At 55.1% G+C, this 23,325-nt stretch overlaps 1 protein-coding gene across 3 annotated transcripts in view; it reads right to left on the minus strand.

The window, feature by feature from the left end:
* The window catches only part of PXDN (peroxidasin), a 64,767-nt gene that overhangs the window by 21,430 nt on the left and 20,012 nt on the right, over positions 1 to 23,325 (minus strand). For 2 of the 3 annotated variants that reach the window (XR_011253879.1, XM_069573809.1), the window contains exons 2-10: positions 19,339 to 19,410; positions 18,356 to 18,427; positions 12,140 to 12,211; positions 9,257 to 9,328; positions 8,857 to 8,928; positions 6,221 to 6,390; positions 5,113 to 5,230; positions 4,369 to 4,538; positions 594 to 866 (exon numbers count right to left, since the gene is read on the minus strand). Coding sequence is in view for 2 of the 3 variants with exons in the window: in XM_069573809.1 (XP_069429910.1) it covers positions 594 to 866; positions 4,369 to 4,538; positions 5,113 to 5,230; positions 6,221 to 6,390; positions 8,857 to 8,928; positions 9,257 to 9,328; positions 12,140 to 12,211; positions 18,356 to 18,427; positions 19,339 to 19,410 (1,091 nt within the window). In the remaining variant the exon portion in view is untranslated. The remainder of the gene's footprint in view (positions 1 to 593; positions 867 to 4,368; positions 4,539 to 5,112; positions 5,231 to 6,220; positions 6,391 to 8,856; positions 8,929 to 9,256; positions 9,329 to 12,139; positions 12,212 to 18,355; positions 18,428 to 19,338; positions 19,411 to 23,325) is intronic. The other variant, XM_069573810.1, reaches the window with a different exon arrangement.

A 23,325-nucleotide genomic window follows, 5' to 3' on the forward strand; every position in this document is an offset into this window, starting at 1 on the left:
CAGCCACAGTCAAAACCAAACAACGTGACTGCATGGCCACACGTGCAAAGAAAGAGCCAGGGAGCAGAGGGAAAGTCACCAGCTTCCGGTGAGTCTGCGTCTGCCGGAGGCTGGGAAAGCTGGCGAGGAGGCAGGAGGAGGGAAAACTCGCTTTCTGCATCCACACTCCTGTGCCGCCCTCGCCCTTGTCAACCAAAGTCCCACTCTGCAACTAAATTTGAAAACTATTCACAAACTCATTCTGGCCACTTAAGGACTTTGGAAACACACAAGTCTCAGAACTATTTATACTCTCAGACTCCGGGTTCAGAAATCGACCCTAAGGAAATTCCAAGGTGTGTGCCAGACTTCCAGACAACAGTGAACTGGCACGCTCATCTCCATTCACGTGGAGAACACAGCAGAAAAACAGAGCCCTGACCGCCTGATGCCTCCGGGCGGAAAATCAACATGTCTGCAGTCCCACGGAGGGTCTGCGGGGACGGGAGAAGATGCGCAGGCTCTGGGACGGGGGTACCAGGAGGAGCTCCGGGGCCGCTCCAGGGCAGGTCAGGGAGGCCAGGAAGGCGGGGCTCCACGCGGACGGGCCTCACCTTGGACGATGATGAAGGCCGTGGCGTGGATGCTGTCCACGGTGTTGGAGGCAAAGCAGGTGTACTCCCCGCTGTCCTCCTGCTCCACGTTCTGGATATAGAGGCCGCCGGACGGGGTGATGCTCACCCGAGGGTCTGTGGGCACGGGGCTGCGGTCGCCCCTGGTCCAGGTGATCTGCGGCGGGGGGTGGCCCGTGGCGCTGCACTCCAAGGTCACACCCTCCCCGACCAGCACTTCTGTGTTCTGGGGCTGGATTACAAACGCCGGGCGAGCTGCCGTGGGAGACAGGTTCGGAATCAACATCCTCCAGCGCAGCAGAGGCTTCTGCTTGGGCTTTTCCTACTCACTCTACCTACTGACGCCTAAAATGAGTAGAAGCAATCCAACCCGACTGCAGGCTTCGTCCCCTTTCCTTTTCAAAGGCACGTGCAGACCAGAAAGACGGTGCACGGCGTCAGGTCAAGCCAGCATCAGCAGGGCTGACCAGCCAGAACCGGTTCCTTTTTCAAACATGGACTGAATTCTGGCGCAATCTCACTTTTGATGGTTCTAGAAGCATTTTGTCAGTCTTGATAGTAAGTGAGCCTTGCTAGCAGTTCTTACTGGTTATAAAACACTGTTTTCAAAGGGTATTTAGAACATACAGAAATAAAAAATTTCCCTCACAGGAAGGAAAATACAAATGTATAGTGTGATAATAGTTTTCAACTCTAAATCCAGAAAAAAAAATCCAGACATTTATTACTGAGCTCTTGAGATGAGTATGTACAGAAACGAAACATGTTTCTAACATGTCAGGAGCACAGACTGCCTCGTCCACCAGGACAGACATGGCCGCGCACATCAAACCTGGAAACTCACTCACCATCCGCCCAGAAATCACCCTGCTGGGACTTTACCCCGTAGGTATTTTAATAATGAGAGGGTAACAGGCAGGAGGGCCAGGGGTCTCCAAATGGAGGGAACAGCCTGCAAGCGTCAGACATTTTTATCTCCCTTAAGCGGCAGGAAGAAACAAACCAGCAATATTGTTTTTCCTTCTCTATACAAATTTAAAAGGAGGTTTCTCTTAAAATTCTGTGTTGCATAAGGACGCCTGGTTTCACTTGAGGTTAACCACTGCCTTTTTCTTATGGAAACGCTTACCTTAAGCTATGCTGATGCGCTATGCATTTACCCCAAACTGTCTTCGAGTTGGTTCCCCCTTTTGGCTCAGAACCTACTTGATAAACCAGTATGTTATCCTCTGATCTGTGTAAACGACACTATTTGTATGGTGCTCTGCCCTTCTTCAAGATTCACACAAATCCTTTTATGGCCCAAGATGAACCATTTGGAGCCAAGATTACCCCAAAATACATCTTATGGGTGAGGGGCCTGGTGCCATTCTGAGTTTTGAGACAGTCCTTTCTTTCACTAACAGGCTGCTGGTGACTATATAACATCCAGCTAAAGACTAGCAGGGGGGTACTCTTTCTGCCCCCTTCTAATGCCTAGGTCAGAAGCTTTCTCTATCTCCTTTATACTTTAATAAAACTTTGTTACACAAAAGCTCTGAGCGATCAAGCTTCGTCTCTGGCCCCAGACTGAATTCTTCTCCTCCGGGGGCCAAGAATCCCGGCGTCGTAATTCAACAACAACCTTTCAGTAAGCTTATAGAACAATACATGTTGTTTAAAAAGGACTTATTACTGCGCCGTTTCTTTGGGCTGACGTCCTTATCCACAATTTTCCAACCCAAAACCCTCCAAAAATAAGTAATCTTTTTGTAACTTCTTTGTTTACAAACCTTGATCTATCTAGCCCAAAGCTACTTACAGTCTTCATCTATTCCACTTACTGAACAACTCAGAGGGTTGAAGAGGATTTTATATATTGATTATGATGTTATTTGAGATTCTGTGACAGTTCAGAGCAGAGCAAAATGGTGGGAAAGGTACAGGTGATAAACACTAATTAAAAGAAAAATGGTTGCCTCTGTATAAAATCAGATCAATCTTAAGGCAAAAAACACTGACAGAGGTGAAAGGGTTAATAATCAAAGTTTAATTAATGAGGAAGATAAACTCTGTGGACTTATATGCCCCTAATAAGAGATCTTCAAAATAGATAAAGAACATTTACCCCTTTGTAACTCATGGAGACTTACTTAGGGGTCCATCATCGTCTGTATCATAGGACTGGCAGAGTCCATAAAGGGGCACAGCCCATGTATTTTGGGTTTTTCAGGCCATAAATCTTTGAGTGTGATTATGTTTCAAAAAAGACTTAATCAATAGACGCTGAAGTCTGAAGTTCATTTCATTATCATGTTTTCTAAAATGCTATTCTTAAGCTTTTTCAATCACATCAAAAAGGTGAAACACATTCTTAGTGTAAAGATCTTGTAAAACCAGGCAGTGGGCCAGGCTGGGCAGCCCCTGGTCCAGGCCGGCTGGCTGCCACTGGCTGACCCCTTGGTCTGCAGTGACCTTCCCATCCCCCTGTAGGAGACCCTTCACGTGCATTTCTGGGAGCAAGGCCAACAAGCTCAGGCTGGTGTACTAAGGAAGGCTCTTGTTCCTGAGAAACAAATGAAAATTCAGATCAAAAGAGGTTAGATTTGGAACTCTCAGGCCAGAGGGAGACTCTTCTATTCCCATCCAGGGATCAGAGGCCCCTGTGCTAAGGACTCGCGCTGCTCACGACCTGCCGTCCCCTCTGTTTTGACGCGCACCTCCAGCACTGCTCCACTCTGATCAACATTACACAGGCCTCCCTGGTCCTTACAAGCAAAGCACAAGCTCCTTCGTGACCAGGAGCCCTGTCTTGTCTGGCAGACTCAGCCGTGCAGCTCTGCAGAGATCCTGGATGCCTTGTTCCACTCGGGGAACCTGGGATTAAAGGGATTCGACTTGGCTGCAGTTATCTGTCCTGCGCATTCCTCTGAACTGGTGTTTGAGAGCTGGGGATTCTCATTCATCAGTAAATCTGGACTATGTCTCTGCTGGGATATACCGAGGCATACAAAGTTCTCACAGTAAGACTCTAAACAAAGAAACGCAGAAATCATTCATCCTGCCGCCGAGGGTGCTGCAAGGCCCTGCATCCCACCGCACGAGAGAGACAGAGATCAGGCGCGCTCACACAAGGGTGACCCAGAGCCGCGGAGGCACCACGGCCACCTGTGCTGTGTCCCGCGGCCCAGGGACCAGGGCCACCCCCAGCTCTTCTCCAAGGGCCAGCTCCTCTTCCGGCCAAAGTCCCCAGGGTCAACACTCGGACAAGCGTGGGGTTTGTGACCTGGTGTGGCCCAGGCCAATCCAAGGACACAGCTGTGCTTCCTTTGGCTCCAACTGTCTTTTCAAATCAGGTACCAATATCTTAGATATGGGAATTGTGCACCAAAATTCAGATCTGGGGTTTCTTTTAAAGCAGCCAAGGCCTGTAGCACAGGAGCAAGCCCCCTGCCAGGGCAGCCAGTGAGATGCCCTTGGGACCACCGTGAGCGGAGGCATCGGGCGGGGACACTTGTCTCCCAGGCGCCCACAGCCCTCTGAACAGCGATCCCAGCAGCGGCTACCCACGGCCACTCTGAGCGACCACCTGGGTTAAGGGTTGGCGGTGGGCCAGAGCAACGGTCGGGGGTCACCCGTGACCCTGAGCCGACCCTGCTGCCGGCGCTCCAGCCGGCACGCTGGTGTCTGTCTCTTGCCACCAGGTGCAAAGAGAGAGGGGGGCGGGCGGGAGGAAGCGGATTCGGGGCACTGAGTGTCCGAAGAGCTCTGTGCCTACCTGGAGACCGGAAGTACCTGAGGGTCACCTCCTGCGTCTTCACCTCCCCAGCCACATTCTTCGCCATGCACTGATAGATGCCCTGGTCTGTCTCCCGCGTGTTCTGGATCATGAGGGTCCCGTCATCCAGCAAGTTCAAGCGGGAATCCGTCTTCATGCTCAGCTCGTTGCTGTAACGACAGGCCCGGCTGGCTCAGGCCCCCAAAGCACAGGAAACACCAGTCCTCCGCAGGTGTCTGGTCCCGGCCCAGGGACCCTGGCCTCGAGGCACAGAGCACTTGAGGCGCCAGAGAAACATCTCCTCCTCTTTGCGTTCCCTCCAGGGAGGAGCAGGAAAGGTCAGGGTGGGCAGGAACCCCGGAGCTTCTGGGGTACTGGGATGGCTGGGACCCAGTGCCCAGCACCCCTGACGGCTGGGACCCAGCGCCCAGCACCCTGCCCAACGTCTAGGACCCAGTGCCCAGCACCCTGCCCAACGTCTAGGACCCAGCACCCAGCACCCCTGACAGCTGGGACCCAGCGCCCAGCACCCTGCCCAGCGTCTAGGACCCAGCGCCCAGCACCCCTGACAGCTGGGACCCAGTGCCCAGCACCCTGCCCAGCGTCTAGGACCCAGCGCCCAGCACCCTGCCCAGCGTCTAGGACCCAGCGCCCAGCACCCTGCCCAGCGTCTAGGACCCAGCGCCCAGCACCCTGCCCAGCGTCTAGGACCCAGCGCCCAGCACCCTGCCCAGAAGCACTCACTTGTTCCGCAGCCAGATGATCTCGGGCTTGGGGTTGCCCTCAGCCCTGCAGGTGAAGAAGACGGTGTTGCCCAGGGTGACGTCGGCATCCTGCGGCTCTGACGTGATCCGCGGCCTTTCTGCGCCAAAAAAGAAGCAGAGCCTCTTGTCTTGGTCCTAAACCACCGTGCGAACAAGACCCCACAGCAAGTCCCTTTGGTTCGAGAGAAAATCGCACATGTTCAAACCAAAAACTCTCCCGTGAGAACAGCCAGCGGGCTTCTCCACGGAGAGGACGGTGTTAGAGCCGAACCACACAGCGTTTCCAGGACCTGAGGCCCACCACGGGACCCCTGCCACCGGACCAGCCCTCACCGATGAGGGCAGGACGCCGAGAGGCCACAGGGCAGCCCCAGGGCTGAAATCAGTCCCCTGCACACACCAAGGGCCAGGAGCCCGCCTGCAAAGGGATCGTCCATAAAAGGTCACAAACGGTGGCCAGCCGAGTGACGTAACTGCTGCGTTACCAGGAAATGGCATGACTTTCGACCGCAGTCGATTCTGGTTTTAATATATGAATATAAAGATGATGCTCTGGAGAAGCCGATCTTCCCACTCCAACGGCGTAGTACACCGAGGAGCTGAGTTCCTCGGCACTGACTTATGTGGGAGACTCTGCCCTGCGGGGCCTGACTGCTTCTTTTCTCGTGTTTGTGGTGAGGGGTCATGCACCCACAGGGCAATCGGCTGGATGAGCCCAGCCTCATCCACCCCGAGTGGCCGCCGCCCAGATCCAGACGCAGGAGGCGGCCAGCTCCCAGCCAGCCGGCAGCCCCCCTCCCCCAGGAGCCGCCCGCTCCCACCACGGGCCCCGCCGCCCGGCAGCTGCAGCCTCTAAAGGCAGATGGTCGGAAGGAGCAACAGAGGGCCTGATGCATTTCATGTTGCTTTTTTTTTTGCAGGGAAACCTGACAATGAAACCCACATTTATTACAAATAGTTTCCTACAGGTACCGCAGAGACAGACTCTGCAGTAGGGACCGGTGAGGCCCACCCAGACTCGCTTCGTGCGGTCACCAGGGCCAGACGGACACAGGGCTGCAGGCGCCCCGCCCTCCAGAGGCACTCACCACAGTCCAGCTCCTCCGGGGTGATGGTGGCCACCGACCGGCCCTGGATGCGCCGGGGATACTCACAGGTGGCCGCGGCCTGCGCGTTTCCTGACCGTGCGTAGCCCTTCAGCAGGTCTGCCAGCCACAGGATCTCACAGTCACAGTGAAGTGCGTTGGAGTCCAGGCGCCTGCAAGGAGGAGGCCGCACGTGAGACGTGGGACGTGGACGCACAGGGCCGACCCAGCCCAGACGGACCCGCGGTGTGGGGGCTGCAGACGACGGCATCTGAGCAGGTCCTGCCCGACCAGGACGCAACCCGGCGGGACCCACACTAGGCAGAACCAGAGCCGGGGGGCAGGGAGCCCAAGGGACACAGTGAAGGGCGGAGCCGAGAGCGATCGAAGGCGCAAGATGCAGGGTGGACGCAGGGCCAACGTGGGCGGGCGGAGTCGGGGCAGGACGGGAGCCTGTGTGAGGCGGCAACGTGGGAACCCCCACACCCAGCACCACCCGCCCCGTCTTCCGGGATTGCCTCACATGACCGACACCCCCGAGGGGCACCTCTCAGGGGCTAAACGGTCCTGCAAGCCCGCGGGGAGGGGGCCCGTGAAGGTGGACACAACCCTCCCAACAAGTGGAACAGGCAGGGTGTCGCCTCTGCCCTCGGGACAATGGAGACCAAGGTGAGGGGTGTAACAGGGGGACCAGAAGCCATGGCTGCCTGACCCGACACGTGCTGGCAAGAGGCCGGAAACCAGCCCTGCTCAGGCCCCAGCTGCAGACTGGCCACGCTGGGCAGGGGGCCCCCGGGACCAGAGGGGGGCCGCCCGCAGGCGTCCACTCAGCACCCCCACGGGCCAGGGCTCCGGGAGCCCAGCCCGACGTCATGCCTCCCGCCAGCGTCTCTCTGAGGCTGGCTCGGGGTGGGGGGAGCGGCGGGTAAGGCTGGCCCCTCTCCAGACGGTCAGCTCTGATGAGTGCGGCCAGCGGGGTCTAAGGGGCTCCACGCAGACCCGCCAGAGCTCCCCCCGCCACAGGGACCTGCCCGGTGCCTGCTGACACCTCAGCCCCATTCGGAAAACACCAGGACCTCTGTGCTGAGGATGGGCCCCGGGGATAGTGGGTGGGCAGGTGGGCCCAAGTGGGTGGCACTGGCCGGAAGCCCCCGGCTGCACGCACCCCTCGGCCACCCGGGGGTCGGGGGGAACTCGATGGAGCCGAGAAGTCTGAGGTGTGTCCCAGACGGGCAGAGGCCAGGGCCCAGAGGGCGGAACCGAGGGGCAGAAAGAAGGCGGGGGACAGAGCCCGGCCAGCCTGGGCCGGACGCAGGGAGGCCCCGTCTGCCCTGACCGTGCAGGTGACGCCCGGCAGCCTCTCCCTGCGCTCTTATCTGTCAGAGAGGCAGCAGCTATCTTATCCGCCACCTAGAATGCAGCTTGACGTTTGGCTAGAGATTTCTCTATCTTCTTTATCCTAAAGAAACAGACTGTAAATTGTGAGGAAAGCTGTGCCTTACTTCACTGAGGAGAGAAACAGAAGCCACTCTGGGTCCGGGCTCGGCAGCGACTTTTCTGTCTCTTTCTCAAGCCTCGCTCATTGTTCACACTCAGTAACATCTACCTGAGGGACAATGGCCGCCAAGGCCGCAGAGAGAGACGCAAGACGCAAGTCAGCGTCTTCCACCAGCACCAGAGCCCCTCGGCCCGTCCTCGGTCCTGTCAGAACACCGCAGTCCGGTCAGAACTCCTCGGTTCTGTCATCAGTTCTGTCAGAACACCGAGGTCTGGTCAGAACAACTCGGTCCAGTCAGAACACCTCGGTTCTGTCATTGGTCCTGTCAGAACACCTCAGTCCTGTCAGAATCTCTCAGTCCTGTCAGAACCCCTCGGTCTTGTCCTCAGTCCGGTCAGAACTTCTCAGTCCGGTCAGAACTCCTTGGTTTTGTCCTCGGTTCTGTCAGAACACCTCGGTCTGGTCAGAACTCCTCGGTTCTGTCAGAACACCTCGGTTCTGTCCCCAGTCCTGTCAGAACTCCTCGGTCCAGTCAGAATTCCCTGGTCCTGTCAGAACACCTTGGTCTGTCATCGGTTCTGTGAGAACATCTCAGTTCTATCAGAAGTCCTCAGTCCTGTCAGAACACCTCGGTTCTGTCCTCAGTCCTGTCAGAACACCTCGGTCCAGTCAGAACTCCTCAGTCCTGTCAGAACACCTCGGTCCGGTCAGAACCCCTCGGCCTGTCATCGGTCCTGTCAGAAGTGATCAGTGTGAAGATAGCTTCTTTTCAGAGATCTGAAAATGGACGGAATTCAGTTGTGTGCCCGCCTAAAGAAAAGGAATGGCATATAGCTTAGAGATTCTCTCTAGGCAGGTTTTAGTTCCATCACTAAAATATGTCAACATGGAATTAAAAACTAACTTGAAGCATTTAAAATTGATTTTTAAGATAGTCTTGCCTAATGTGTTAACCTGAGGCCACGTTTCCTGAGTCAGCTAGGTCTGGGTTGTGGCTCTGATGGTTTAATCCACCCTCCCTTCCTGAGTCACACCCAGAATGTGATGAAATCCTCGAAACACCCAGTGAAAAGGGAGCTAAATGCATGGCATGGAGAAGCCGTCTCTGCTGGAAAGACAGCATAAAGGTCAGTATACTTACAATCTTTTCATAGATTCCAAGTGATTAAACGTCCCCGGAACCAAATGTGTAATTCGGTTGTTATGTAAAAACCTGTTGAAAGAGACAATAAACCAAAGAGAGCCTTTAAAATACTGCTTAGACATGCAGAAGAGAGTACACACAGCCAAACAAATCAGCTTTTGAAGAGCACCTCGCGACTGCCTTGGCTTAATACACCTGGACTTGGGAGCAATGCCACGGAGCAGAGACAACGACCACACCCCCCATCTCATCGCTGTTCCACTCCCGGGCTGTCAGGGGAGAGGCACAGATGCCCTGCTGAGATGGCCCAGAGTTTGGACAGGCGAGGTGCTCTCTCTGTCGCAGGGGAAGGGCTGAGCCAGGAGCTCCAGAACCGCAGGAGACAGACAGGACTTACAGCCTCTCCAGCTTCGGCAGATGCTGAAATGACTCCGGGTCCAAAGTTTCTATCTGATTGAAGTGCAGGTATCTGGAGACGTTTTCAAAAAAGGGGGACAAGAAACAAGTTGTAAGCAATTCTGTGTTTCTGCAGAGCTACAGAGTTTCGCTGAACACACGTTTTCTCTAAGTCATTTGAATCCACACATCAATAGATAACTCTCTAGAGCTCCTACGTTGTATGCAGATCAAATGAAATCATCCAGGAGGAAGGTTAAAGGCTGCGGGAAACTGGGCACAGACCTTACATGGGGACGGAGCGGTGAGAGGATGGGTCTAGCTTGCCCACCGGGCCTCTTCCCCAGCCACGGGGGTGGGACCAGGGATGCCCAGCTCCACAGACACGGACCTTTCTAGAAAACCCAACAGAATCTTCACCTCACCCCACACACAGGTATGTGAACGCCTTCGTTCCAACCGTCTAACTCACAGATGGATTCAGGAGCCTAACTCACGCTTCAAGGGGGCACTGGGAACGTTGTTTCTCAGCTGCAGAAACAACCACCACACAGATAAGACAAGAAAGCTGCCCGAGCGGACACTGAGCCTCCTCAAACGCCCCTGGGCTGCACAGAGCCTCAGCGCCCAGACGCCGTCCACACGAGACGAGCCCTCGCTTTCTGCGACGGACACGGTTTCCGTAAAACGGAGTTCTTCTGGTTTCCCTGAGTACTGCTCTTTTCACTGTGAAAGCCGGAGGGTCTTTCCCTCGGAAGAACGGCTAAGTCACCTTCTAACGGGTGTCTCCGCAGGAGCCCCTCCTGACACGCTAGCCCGCCGGGGTCCGCTCTCCCCGCCCCAGGCGCTGGGAGGACACACAGTGGCCGCGCGGGTGCCAGGCTGCTGGGCTGCCTCCCCCGGCAGGCTGGCGGGGCTGGGCTGTACCCAGCGCCCGCCCCGCCTGCGTGGGGGCCTCAGGGCAGGCAGGGGAGGAGAGCTCCGTCCTAACTACCAAGGACGCCCCCGGAAGTCAGTGTGAGAGGCCCAGCCGGGCTGATCGGGAAGCCCGCCAGCCAGGCCCAGGGTGAGTCCTGGGTGAGGACAACAGGGAGAGAAGGAGCCACATGGAAGCTGGGTTTAAAAACCCACGAGCCGGCCCCACAGGCGGCCAGCTGTGGGTGCTGCCTCAAGGCCATCCCCGACAGAGAGGAAATGGGCCCTGGGCAGGAGAGGGGGCCCCACCCGACATAGTGTCTGACACCGGCCTGCGGCCTCCAGGGAGCCCGGGTGGCTCCAACGGTGGGGCAGAGACCAGCACGAAGGACACCAGGCAGCTGGCGACCCGAGGCCGCAGCCCCTCACGAGCCTCCCCGCTCTGTGTGCACCGGCTCCACGGCCTCGGCCAGCCTGGGAGCGGGGCGGGGGCTGTGTGCACAGGGCCCATTAGTGAGACCCCCCCCACCAATCGATTCCCTTAAATAAAGTCTAAACACCGGCCTGCCCTCCTCCTTTAAGGCCTGAGAGGGTAGAGCTGCTGGGCAGACAGGGCCTAGGCCTCCGCCCCCCACCAGCCCTGCCCTCAGCCGAGGGGCATGGAGGCCAGGGCCTGGCCACACGCTGGGAGCAGACCTGAGCCTGCTCTCCTTAGGGACATGCCCCTTCTCCCAGGGGCCTCTGCGCGGGTAGGCCTGGGTCCAAGCTGCCTGCCTCTTCACCCCCAAGTCTCAGCAACAGAGACCCCTGCCCAGCGCCTCCCCGGGGTCTGCAGGACGCGCCCCAAGTCCCCAGGGCCTTAGTCACGGGGCGTCCACGCAGACCTCATCTCGCCTCGGGGGGGTGCCACTCCCTTCCTCCCCGTTCCACCCAGACTGTTTTCCTTCAAAACAACCCGGCTCACTCCCCCAACCCCAAGGCCGGAGCCTCACCTGGCTCCTGAAAGCGTGTCCTGCCCAGCCCGAGCCCTTCACACCAAGAGGGACGTGGGGACATGCTTCCAGGGAGCCTCCCTCCCCAGCGCCTCTCCAGAAGCCCATGGGTCCCTGCAATGGCCTGACCTCTATGCACGCAGCCCTCAGGCCAACCTCTCCCCAGTCCAGTCCACGCCAAGCACAGCGGGCTGGGAAAGCAGCTTTCAGCCGAATAAATAAACAGGTATTTAAGCACGAGCCCAGCGTGTGCTTCGGAAGCTCCTGCTTCGGGTGAGGCCTCCCCAGTTCCGCCTCAAGGTCTCCAGGGAAGCTTCCGTGTCCTGCCAACCGACAAAACACCAAAGACATCCTCCTCCACCGCGGCACCGCGGGACGACACTGCCTTGCACACGGTGACTGCAGGCCAGTGCGGGACAGCCCAGGGCTGGCCAAGTAATGAGCAGGCCAGAGAAACGCCTCTGACCAGGAGCTCTGCTTAAAACGGACAGGCTGACTTCACAGCAGAGCAGGACTTCACGTGAGGCCCCAGAAACAGCATCCGGTGTTCCCTAACTGGAAACACATGGGGGAAATTGTTTCTCCAAAATAATGATGTCATGAGCGAGGGAAGTAGCCTCAATGTGCAGATTCACAAACAGGAAATGCTGTGTGAGGATGACCGCCTCCTCGTCCCTACTTCTCCCCAGAAGACCTCCAGCTGTTCAGAGCTGTTTGCGAGGCTGTCTCCAACACGGAGGGGCAGAGGTCAGCTGGTGTTGCTGGCCCTTGTCTGGGAGCGCAGGGCCCAGGGCGCGACGCAGATGCCTGGATGGGTGGGGGCAGGCGGAGGGGGGCACCGCGGCTCTGTGGTCTGCATGCAGCCCTGTGTCCCCCCGCACAGACATGCATCGTGCAGGCAGCAGACGGGGCCCGCGCTCCGGGCGAGAGGCGAGGGGCAGGTGAAGTCCAAGACACCCAGAGCAGGGGGCACTTACAGTTGCTCAAGAGAGGCAAGCCCCTTGAAGGCCTGCCGGTCAATCGCCTGGATCTCATTCTTGTACAGATAGCTGCAACAAGAAACACGGGGTCAGCACGCGCTGGGCTGCAACAAGAAACACGGGGTTAACACGCGCCAGGCAGGCACTCGGAGGGCGACGAGACCTCCGCTGGGGCCTGGAGACAGTGTCCACGCTCACGATCGCGTGAGGACACAGACAGAACGCTTGCACAGAAAGGAGAGCTCCTCCACGGGGGCTCTGCTCTTCATCTGGGGAAAACCTCCTCCTGGAGACGCCAGACCACCACTCCCCAGACTCACGGGTTGGTGGTGGGCAGTTTATGAACGCCTGAGAGACCACACGCTTCAGGGCCTGAAGAAAATAAAATTTCCTGACAAACAGGTAAAACGCACTGAAGGTAAGATTCTGTGACTGACACCGATACAGTTTCAAACGTGTGCGTCCCTGCTCGGTCGCGCCTGACTCTTTATGACCCTGTGGACTGCAGCCCGCCAGGCTCCTCTGTCCACGGGATTCTCCAGGCAAGAATACTGGGGTGGGTGCCATGCCCTCCTCCAGGGGACCTTCCCGACCCAGGGATCGAACCTGCGTCTCCTGCATTGCAGGCGGATTCTTTACCACTGAGCCACCTGGGAAGCCCACTTTCAAATGTCCAGAAATAATCTAGGGAACAGGAATTGTACAGACTAAATTTGTCCGGACCCAGTCACCCACTCAAATCCCATTCTTCTAAAACAGAAGCAACCAAGGCTAATCAGAGAACCACGCAATGGGTTGGTGCCTATTTCCATATGGCCTGCAGGCGAACAACGGTTCTTATGTCTTTAAATGACTGAAAATTTCTAAAGAAGAATATTTGGCGACACGTGAACATCATCTGAAATTCAAATCTCAGTGTCGGAAAATGCAGCTGTGTTAGCACCCTGTGGCCGACACTGTGCTCCCTGGACACCGACCCCTGTTGTCCTCAAGGCCTCAAGTGTGCGCTGCCCAGTGCTTCCAGGAGGAGTCTGCCAGCTCCGGAAGGGGCCCATCGAGGATGAAGACATTCACATGGAAGCGTCCGATTCCCCACCCCTGCAAACCCGTGTGCTCTGAGTCTGCCTGTCTGCCCAGGACCTCAGAACACATCTCAACTGTAGCCACCTACATGCAGACGTGGAGACACCTGCCCCGGGCGCCTCTCCATCGCTGCTGCAGGTAGACGGACAATGAAATCCCACACTTCCCTGCAGAGTAACTCAGGCAGGCCCTGCTCTGCACACCCCTGACAGAAAATCAAATCCCACACTTCCCTGTAGAGTAACTCGGGCGGGCCCTGCTCTACACACCCACTGGCTGGGCTGCCCCTGTCCTCCCACCTGGCAAGCAGCTTCGCTCTGGCTCAGTCCTGCACTCCCAGGACGTACCCTCCCTGAGCGCCATCTGTGTGGAGAGTCCAGCGGGACCAGGGCTGCAGTCCTCCCAGGCGCCCTCCCCTCTTACTGGGCACCAACCTGCGGAGGCCACGTCACAAGGAGCTGCAAGCCTGAACCTAAACCAGCCAGAAAGCCCCCAATGGGAGGCCTGGTGCCAGCCTGACAGGACGTTGTTTCTCCAGGCTGGGGATTTGAATGCCTGGGCTGCCACTGAACGCTGACTCTTAAATAAGAACGCACGCTTCTCTGCCTCCGTTTCTTCCTGTGTGAGATGGAGGGAACAGCGGTGCCTTGCGGCAGGGGGCCCCAAGCTCTGGGATCAGACGTCTGATGATCGGGGTGGAGCTGACGCAGTAACAGCAGAGATAAACCGCACAATAAACGGGACGCGCTTGAATCCTTCCTGAAACCATCCCCACCCCCAGCCGCGGAAAAACTGTCTTCCACAAAACCGGTCCCTAGTGCCAGAGGCTGGGGACTGCGGTCTTTCCGGATCAGTCGCTGAAATTCCACAAACACACAGAGGCTCTGGAACGCGGCCGCACACGGGGTGGCCCCTGCCTGGGTCTGCGTGCTACTCCTCTGGGAGGCAAGTCTGAAGGGAGGCTCCTGTGCCCACTTCTCAAAAACAAATCAAAAGCAAAGCAAAACGTCGACACTGACATCACCTTGCACAAACTTCAAAAAGATGAGAGTAAAGACATCGTTTCAAAGAACATGAGCAACAGCTGAACCACTGCATGTTGGTAAAGACATCAGGGATAATCCCGTTTCTTAAGAATAACTGGGTATTGGTCATGAGCTAATAAGAAAGCATAAACAATTCTCTACTTCATCAGAGTTTACCCTTTGATTATGAGTTCTGTCTCAAGGGTTCATTTCATCATGAGGGAATCTTAGTGCAGGGGAAGGTTCATTCCTTACCAGAAGTCACTGGGGTTCCAGCAGGTAAGGAACACTCACCAATTAAATAAACACCAACGATGAAATATGTACATATATGCAGAGTACATCATGAGAAACGCTGGGCTGGAGGAAGCACAAGCTGGAATCAAGGTTGCTGGGAGAAATATCAATAACCTCAGATATGCAGATGACACCACCCTTATGGCAGAAAGTGAAGAAGAACTAAAGAGCCTCTTGATGAAAGTGAAAGAGGAGAGTGAAAATGTTGGCTTAAAACTCAACATTCAGAAAACTACGATCATGGCATCCGGTTCCATCAGTACAGTTCAGTTCAGTCGCTCAGTCGTGTCCAACTCTTTGCGACCCCATAAATCGCAGCACGCCAGGCCTCCCTGTTCATCACCAACTCCTGGAGTTCACTCAGACTCGCGTTCATCGAGTCCGTGACGCCATCCAGCCATCTCATCCTCTGTCGTCCCCTTCTCCTCCTGCCCCCAATCCCTCCCAGCATTAGAGTCTTTTCCAATGAGCCAACTCTTCCCATGAGGTGGTCAAAGTACTGGAGTTTCAACTTCAGCATCATTCCTTCCAAAGAAATCCCAGGGCTGATCTCCTTCAGAATGGACTGGTTGGATCTCCTTGCAGTCCAAGGGACTCTCAAGGGTCCTCTCCAACACCACAGTTCAAAAGCATCGATTCTTCGGCGCTCAGCCTTCTTCACAGTCCAACTCTCACATCCATACATGACCACTGGAAAAACCATAGCCTTGACTAGACGGACCTTAGTCGGCAGAGTAATGTCTCTGCTTTTGAATATGCTATCTAGGTTGGTCATAACTTTTCTTCCAGGGAGTAAGCGTCTTTTAATTTCATGGCTGCAATCACCATCTGCAGTGATTTTGGAGCCCAAAAAAATAAAGTCTGACACTGTTTCCCCATCTATTTCCCATGAAGTGATGGGACCAGATGCCATGATCTTCGTTTTCTGAATGTTGAGCTTTAAGCCAACTTCTTAATAGATGGGGAAACAGTGGAAACAGTGGCTGACTTTATTTTTTCGGGCTCCAAAATCACTGCAGATGGTGACTGCAGCCATGAAATAAGAAAACACTTACTCCTTGGAAGGAAAGTTATGACTAACCTAGACAGCATATTCAAAAGCAGAGACATTACTTTGCCAACAAAGGTCCATCTAGTCAAGGCTATGGTTTTTCCTGTGGTCATGTATGGATGTGAGAGTTGGAGTGTGAAGAAGGCTGAGCGTCGAAGAATTGATATTTTTGAACTGTGGTGTTGGAGAAGACTCTTGAGAGTCCCTTGGACTGCAAGGAGATCCAACCAGTCCATCCTAAAGGAGATCAGTTCTGAATACTCACTGGAAGGACTGATGTTGAAGCTGAAACTCCAATACTCTGGCCACCTGATGCAAAGAGCTGACTCATTTGAAAAGACCCTGATGCTGGGAAAGATTGAAGGCAGGAAGAGAAGGGGACGACAGAGGATGAGATGGTTGGATGGCATCACCGACACAATGGACATGAGTTTGAGTGAGCTCTGGGAGTTGGTGACAGACAGGGAGGCCTGGTGTGCTGCGGTTCACGGGGTCGCAAAGAGTCGGACATGACTGAGTGACTGAACTGAACTAAGGATAAAATAATCAATTCCGGAAGCTTCTTAAACATTCACACTGCATGTTGCCCAGCTTCCTAGGTCAGGGCCTGTCAAGATGGACCCTAGTGATGAGCTCCAGAAAGTTGGGGGAGGAGGCGGGAACCCCAGGAGCCGGATGGTGGGGTCACAGGACCCCTTCTCTCCACAGCTGCAGCCCTGCCCTAGCCCACCTCCTCCTGTTATCGCCAAACACCTCTCAGCCCACCCCCGGTGAGCCCGGGACCCGCCGCTGTGGGTGTCTCAGATGCCCTCGGGTTGGAGGCAGGGAAAGGCTGGCACGTGGACACCTAAGGAGGGATCCCGCCAACAGACAAGGATTAAACATGTTATTTCTAAAAATTATCTTAAGTGAAAAATGGAGTATCCCAAACTGCTTATCAGGGAATGTAATCACAGAGTAAATAATAAGTTGCTCTTGGGTAATTCAAACCGCCCGAAAGCTTAAAAATTAAAGAATAAAAAAGACTACACTTGCGCACACACTGCAGACACTGGCGACCGGCTGACAGACGCTGCTTCTGCTTTCTGCTGGAGCTTGTGCCGTGCTGTGCGGAGTCGCTCAGGCGTGCCCGACTCTTTGCGACCCCATGGACTGTAGCCCACCAGGCTCCTCTGTCCATGGGGATTCTCCAGGAAGAATACTCGAATGGGTAGCCTAACCCTTCTCCAGGGGATCTTCCCCGCCCAGGGATCGAACCCGAGTCTCCCGCATTGCAGGAGGATTCTTTAGCATCTGAGTCACCAGGTAAGCCCAAGAAAACTGGAATGAGTAGCCTAACCCTTCTCCAGGGGATCTTCCGGACTCAGGAAATCAAACTAGTGTCTCCTGCATTGCAGGCGGATTCTTTACCAGCTCAGCTACCAGGGAAGCCCCTTCAGGAGATTACACTGCTTTAAAATAAAAAACCAGAACGTAAGTAAACAGACGAAAACTCAAGAATGAATAGGAGGACTCTCCCTCATTTTAAAAATGAGCAACAAGGCTTAGTGTGAACCCTGCTAATGAAAAATTAACATACTGCCCCTCAAGTGATAGTGGCTGCCCTGTAGCTCAGACGGTAAAGCGTCCGCCCGCAGTGCGGGAGGCCCGGGTTTGATCCCTGGGTTGGGGAGATCCCCTGGAGAAGGAAATGGCAACCTACTCCAGTACTCTTGCCTGGAAAATTCCACGGGCTGAGAGGCTCCTCAGAGCCTGGCAGGCTACAGTCCATGGGGTCGCAAAGAGTTGGACACAGCTGAGCGACTTCACTTCACTTCACTTTTACTACAGTGATAGAGAAAACTGTGTAAACACAACACTTTACGAAGCTTTGTGGAGGAAAATGCATTTAATGAGGAATTAATGTTAGCTCTTGATCAGCAGCACCCCCTCATCTAAACGTAACAGGCCCGGAGACACTCAGGTTCACACGAATTACACGTCTTCCCAAAATCACTGACACAGATCCCTCATTAAAAGGGCTCTAGCTGAACAGTTTTCTAAAATCCTAAAACTGAGAGCAATTTCCTCAAAGCACAAGACACTCACTTCTGATCTGTTAGAACCAGCAATGTGCCCAGGGTTTTGTTAAAGTTTTCAACTTCAGAAAAAGTGCCTGTTAAGTACTGAAGCGAGTGGGTCATTTTCTAACTGCAAAACTCACTTCAACAAGCAAATGCTTTCAATGCTAATAAACTCATTAAGTCAAATAAATTCTTAAAAGGGAAATAAAGTTTACACAAAAATAAGAGATGAAATCACTCGGCGAAGATGGGAAAGTTATTCACGAATTAGTGACATTCCAAAGGGATTCGTCATTTCCAGGTTCCATCAGCCCACAGCTGAGGACAACCCAAAACTGCCCTGAAAGCACAGACCCACAAAACACGCGTCAGCTGCTCACAGCAGCAGCTGCACGGCTCAACAGGGGTTACCGTTACCAGACAGTGATTTTCAGAACTGCAGTTTTTAATTTTATCCAACCGATTTACTTAAGGCTTAGCAGATAAACCCTAGAAATCACACAGAGCAGCACCTGACCCGGGTAACAACTCACTTAAAAACTTCCAGCCAAAATTTCACTCACCTTCTAAAAACAAAACCTCTTTTTCACTTGAATGTATTTGCAATAATTCATAACAATATGGGATTTAGCTCAAAGATTAAACAGTCCAAACACAGACGACAGACTCTGGTGTGGAAGCTGGTCATACTTACAGGTATTTCAGACTCTCCAAGTCTTCGAACGACCCGCCAGGGATGCTCTTGATCTGATTATTGTTGAGAAGCCTGTGAAAAAACGTTTCAGTAAGGATTTCACAAACAACGACACTTCTGAATTGTGTTGTGGAGGTCGTTTCCACTGCTCTGGAGAAGGTCACACGAGGATTATGCCACAGGCCTTAACACTGACACTCACTGAGTGCAAACCAACACAACCAGGAGCAGCGTGGGTGCGGGCAGGACGGTGTCCACACCCGCACACAGGAGCAGCTCCGCGCGCCGAGGAGGCGCGATCTCCTTGCTCCTGCTCAGAGGGCTCCCCCTCTCCTGCGTCTCTCCCGTCCTCCCCTCGGCCAGCTGGGAGGCCCCAGTGGAGGTGCAGGGCGTCCTCAAGGGGGTCTCTCTCCAGGGAGCCTTTTCGCAGCGAGGGGCGGAGCCACACATGTCCCCGCCAGGCTCACAGCCCCCAGGCCTGGCACAGCGCTCTGCATGGACCAGTCACCTCCTGGGGGAGAGCCAGAACCCCTTCGCATGGCGCTCAGCACAGCCTGCGGAAGCCTGGAGTCGGGCCCCTTCCCTCTGTCCACCCAGGGTCTAAACACCGGGACACAGGTGGATGGCACCACACCCCGCCGGGATCCATGGGGGCTCAGGGCCGAGGAAGAGGGCCGTCCTTGTGAGTTGCCAGGGAGGCGTGGCCAGCACAGGCCTGCACCACACCCAGAGGATGGACAGGCTCACAGCTGCCGGTCGAGACAGACAAGGACCAAGGCCACCCACAGGCACCTCCAGTGCAAACCCCTCTGGCAGGCACCTCCAGTGCAAACCCCTCTGGCAGGCTTGGCCTCTCCCGCTCAGCCACGCCCACCCTCCACGGGCAATGGGGACCCGAAGCACTTGGGATCTGCCCACAGGGGAAAGCGGTGATGGTCTGTGCACCTTTTCCTACCAGTTCCCAGGGAGATGCTTGGACTTACAATGTGTTCAGGTTTCTCAGCCCCTTGAAGGCCCCTGGCTGGATCTCTCTGATTCTGTTAAAGCGAAGATCCCTGTGAAGAAACGAGCGACGGATTATTTACAGAGAAATCCGCCAGTGTTACTTTCTGTGTCATCTTTAAACATTCAGTTTCCAAACAGCAATCAGGCATTTAAGAAATCAAGTCTCCCAATTCAATCCTTGGCTGAATCAGCTCTGGGAAAAGACTGATACAGACACAAATATTTGTCTGAATAACAGGCGAACCTGTTCACATTACAGTTTGTTTAAAAGGTAACTACGGGGAGACGTTCGGTCGTTAAGTCGTGTCCGACTCTTTGCGACCCCCACGGACTGCGGCGCGTCAGGCTCCCCTTCCTTTACCATCTCTTGGAGTTCACTCAAATCCATGTCCATTGAGTCAGTGATGCTGTTCTCTCCTCCCACCCTCAGTTTTTCCCAGCATCAGCGTCTTTTTCAGTGAGTTGGCTCTTCACAAGTGGACAAAGTATTGGAGCTTCAGCTTCAGCAATAGTCCTGCCAAAGAACACCCAGGACTGACCTCCTTTTGATGGACTGGTTGGATCTTCTTGCAGTCCTAGGGACTCTCAAGAGTCTTCTCCAACACCACAGTTCAAAAGCATCAATTCTTTGGCACTCAGCCTCCTTTACAGCCCAACTCTCACATCCATACATGTCCACTGGAAAAACCATACTTGACTGTACGGACTCTTGTCGGCAAAGTAATGTCTCTGCTTTCTAATATGTCGTCAAGGTTTGTCATAGCTTTCCTTCCAAGGAGCAAGCGTCTTAATTTCATGCAATCTCGATTCAGGGTGTGAGTCTGTGAGCCTGGTATTTCGCAACATGTACTCTGCCTACAAGGTAATAAATAGGGTGGCAATACACAGCCTCGCTGTACTCCTCTCCCAATTGTGAACCAGTCTGTTGCCTCATGGAAGGTTCTAGCTGCTGCTTCTTGACCTGCATGCAGGTTTCTCAGGAGTCAGGCAATGTGGTCTGGTCCCATCTCTTTAAGGATCTTCCACAGCGTGTTGTGATCTACACAGTCAAAGGCTTTCACGCAGGCAATGAAGCAGATGTTTTTCTGGAATTACCTTGATTTCTCTATGATCCAGCGAATGTTGGCAATTTGATCTCTGATTCTTCTGCCTGTTCTTAACCCAGCCAAACATCTGGAAGTTCTCAGTTATGTACTGCTGAAGCCTGGCTTGAAGGATTTTATTTATTTTTAATTTAAGGATAATTGCTTTAAAATATTGTGTTGGTTTTTGCCATACATAACATGACTCAGCCATCGGTAGCCTGAAGGACGTTGGGCCTAATCTTGCCAGCATGTGAAATGAGTGCAGCTGTATGGCAATTTGAACATTCTTCGGCCTGGCCTCTCCTTGGGACTGGAATGAAGATCGACCCTTTCCAGCTCTTTCCCAGTCCCGTGGGCACTGCTGAGCTTTCCGAATTTGCTGGCACACTGCAGCGCTTGAGCAGCATCGCCTTGTAGGATCTTGAACAGCTCAGCTGGAGAGATAAGAGGTCCCTTTAGACTCATCCACCCGCCCCCAGCAGCCCATGGGAACGCTCAGGTCTGTGTTAAGACAACCAGCAGGACATATTTGCAGGGACTGGAGAAGGGCGTCGCCTGCGGGCAGGCGTGGAGACTCGTGGTTCCTCCTGTAACGTCCGAGCTGGACCTCGCTGCTCCAGGAAGGGGTCTGGCCTCGATACTCAGAGTCACAGAGCTCACTCACCAAGCGAACTGGGAAATGAGGCTATTTCACGCGTACCTCTCAGCACGTGAAATAAATGCATGAGCAGAACAGAGGCTAGACCAAGGACCCGAGAGACCAGGGCCCCAGCTGGGAGCCAGCGGGCGGCACCAGATGCGAACGCAGAGCGGCCGGAGTCGGGCCCGGGGCCGAGTGAGGGACAGCAGGTCTGCTAAGCTGCCTGTTCCCACCCTTCTCCAGCCTGAATTAAAAATGTATCAATTGAACAAGCAAGAGAGTCCCTGGAAATGAGACACAAAGACCCCTTTCTTTACCAAAGAGTCTTAGAAACATGAAAATTCCTCACTCACTGGTTTTACCTCTTCCACTCAGTCCTACAGGGGTGATTACAGCTTGGACCGTGTCCCCCCAAATCCACAGGCTGACGCCAGACTCCTGGGGCCTGAGGCTTGACCTTATTTGGAGAAGGCGTCCTTACAGGGGTGACCGAGTTAAAGTGAGGTCACTGAGGTGGCCCTGCTCCAAGGCAGCTGGTGTCCTTGCAGACCGGCTCGGGGGGAGGCCAAGGACTGCTGCAGGCCTCCAGCACTGGGGCCCGGCTCAGGGCCCCGCCACGGCCGCAGAAGGGGCCAGCCTTGACCTTGGGTGCGCGCCTCTGGGAGTGAGAGAAGGCTGCAGTCTAGGCCTTGCTCCTCCCCATCACGGGTGCTTGTTAGGACAGCCACAGGGGCTCACGGGGGTTCTGGGGCAGCTCTCCTGGGATACTGGCTGAGCTCACGCAGTGCTCAAAACCTTGGCAGGAATCTCATCGGTTCTATAGCTGTAACTGATGACAGAACAGGTTCTAGTTCACGGCGGGATAAGAGCCTTTTGGGAAAGTGTTTGAATCCCTGAAGCCGCCTGTGTCCACACTGGGCAGCAAGTGACGCACACTGCCTGTGGGTTTTGGGTCAAGTTCTCAGGACCTGGGCAGCCACGGCCAGCACGGACCCGCTCCCAAGCTCAGGCTCCGTGACGACCCTGTCACCACCGACACGCTCCCTAGGAGCCCCCTACCCCTGCACAGACAGCCTTGCGCTTTAATAAACAGTAATTCACACTCATGTTCAGGCCAGCACGGGCGGCTCCCTGGGGAGGAGCTGGGGGCAGACAGAGCAGCTCTCCGGGACCCTAGCCTTCCCCGAGGTGCCAGTGTTTCTCTCGACGTCAGCGAGCCGAAGAGGCACCATAGTCACCGGGTTCCGTCTGCCAGAAGCTCAGTGCGGCCCGCGGCGGCCCTGCCCCAGGCCCCGACCCCCGGGCAGCCTCAGGAGGCCCCAGCGTCCTCCAGACAAGTCACAGCGCTGATTCCACCTCCTCTGCCGGCGACACGTGGCCAGACCCGACTCCTCCAAGCTGAGCCCCGAGGGCCCGGTTGAGTCTGCAAACCGGACCTGGGATCCGACTCGTCTGTGACTGCCCAGCCCAGCAGGCCCATGCTGCCCACAGCCTTCCTGAGGCCCAGGCCACATGCAGCCCCCCGACTAGGCCTGCAGCCCGCAGCCCCGTAAGTGGACCGTGCAGGGCGGCCGCTCCCGGTGCAGTGCATAACCAGCTTTATCATTTCTAATTAATTTAACTGTTCAGTTTTGGCCGTGATGGGGGTGAGCCTTCTCCAGCTGCAGGGAGCGGGGGCTCACACTGGTTTGGAGCTCAGGCTTCCCATGCGAGGGCGTCTCCTGCTGAGGGGCTCAGCTTCAGCAGCGGGGGCAAGGCTCTGCAGTCCTGCAGGAGAGCCCTTGGGCTTCAGCAGCTGAGCCGAAGTGGCCGTGGCTGTCCGCAGCATGTGGAATCGCCCCAAACCAGGGGTCAGCCCCGTGTGCCCGCCCTGGCAGCAGGATTCTGACCCTCTGGGCCACCAGGGCAGTCCCACAGCCAGCATTAACGCCTGTTTCCGTTTCCTCCGTCACAGAAAGGGTGAAAGTGTTTGCCGTTGGTGATCAGAGGCGGTACATCCCGAGACCCCGCTCTGTCCCCCACAGCTCACCTCCTCCCTTTTGGAGACTGCACTTCCTCAGCCTTCCACTGATGCCCTTTGAAGATGCAAACAAGAACATGTGTCTACTTCCCTCCCTTTCTGGCAGAGAAGGCTGCTCGCCGAGAACACGCTTTTCTTCAAAGGACAAACCTCAGAGCTCTGGACACGCCCCCACGTCCTTTCAGGGAGTGACCGCGACCTGTGCCCAGCACCCCCTCCT

The sequence above is a fragment of the Ovis canadensis genome, chromosome 2 (genome assembly GCF_042477335.2).
Source record: "Ovis canadensis isolate MfBH-ARS-UI-01 breed Bighorn chromosome 2, ARS-UI_OviCan_v2, whole genome shotgun sequence".
Classification (NCBI taxonomy): Eukaryota; Metazoa; Chordata; class Mammalia; order Artiodactyla; family Bovidae; genus Ovis; species Ovis canadensis.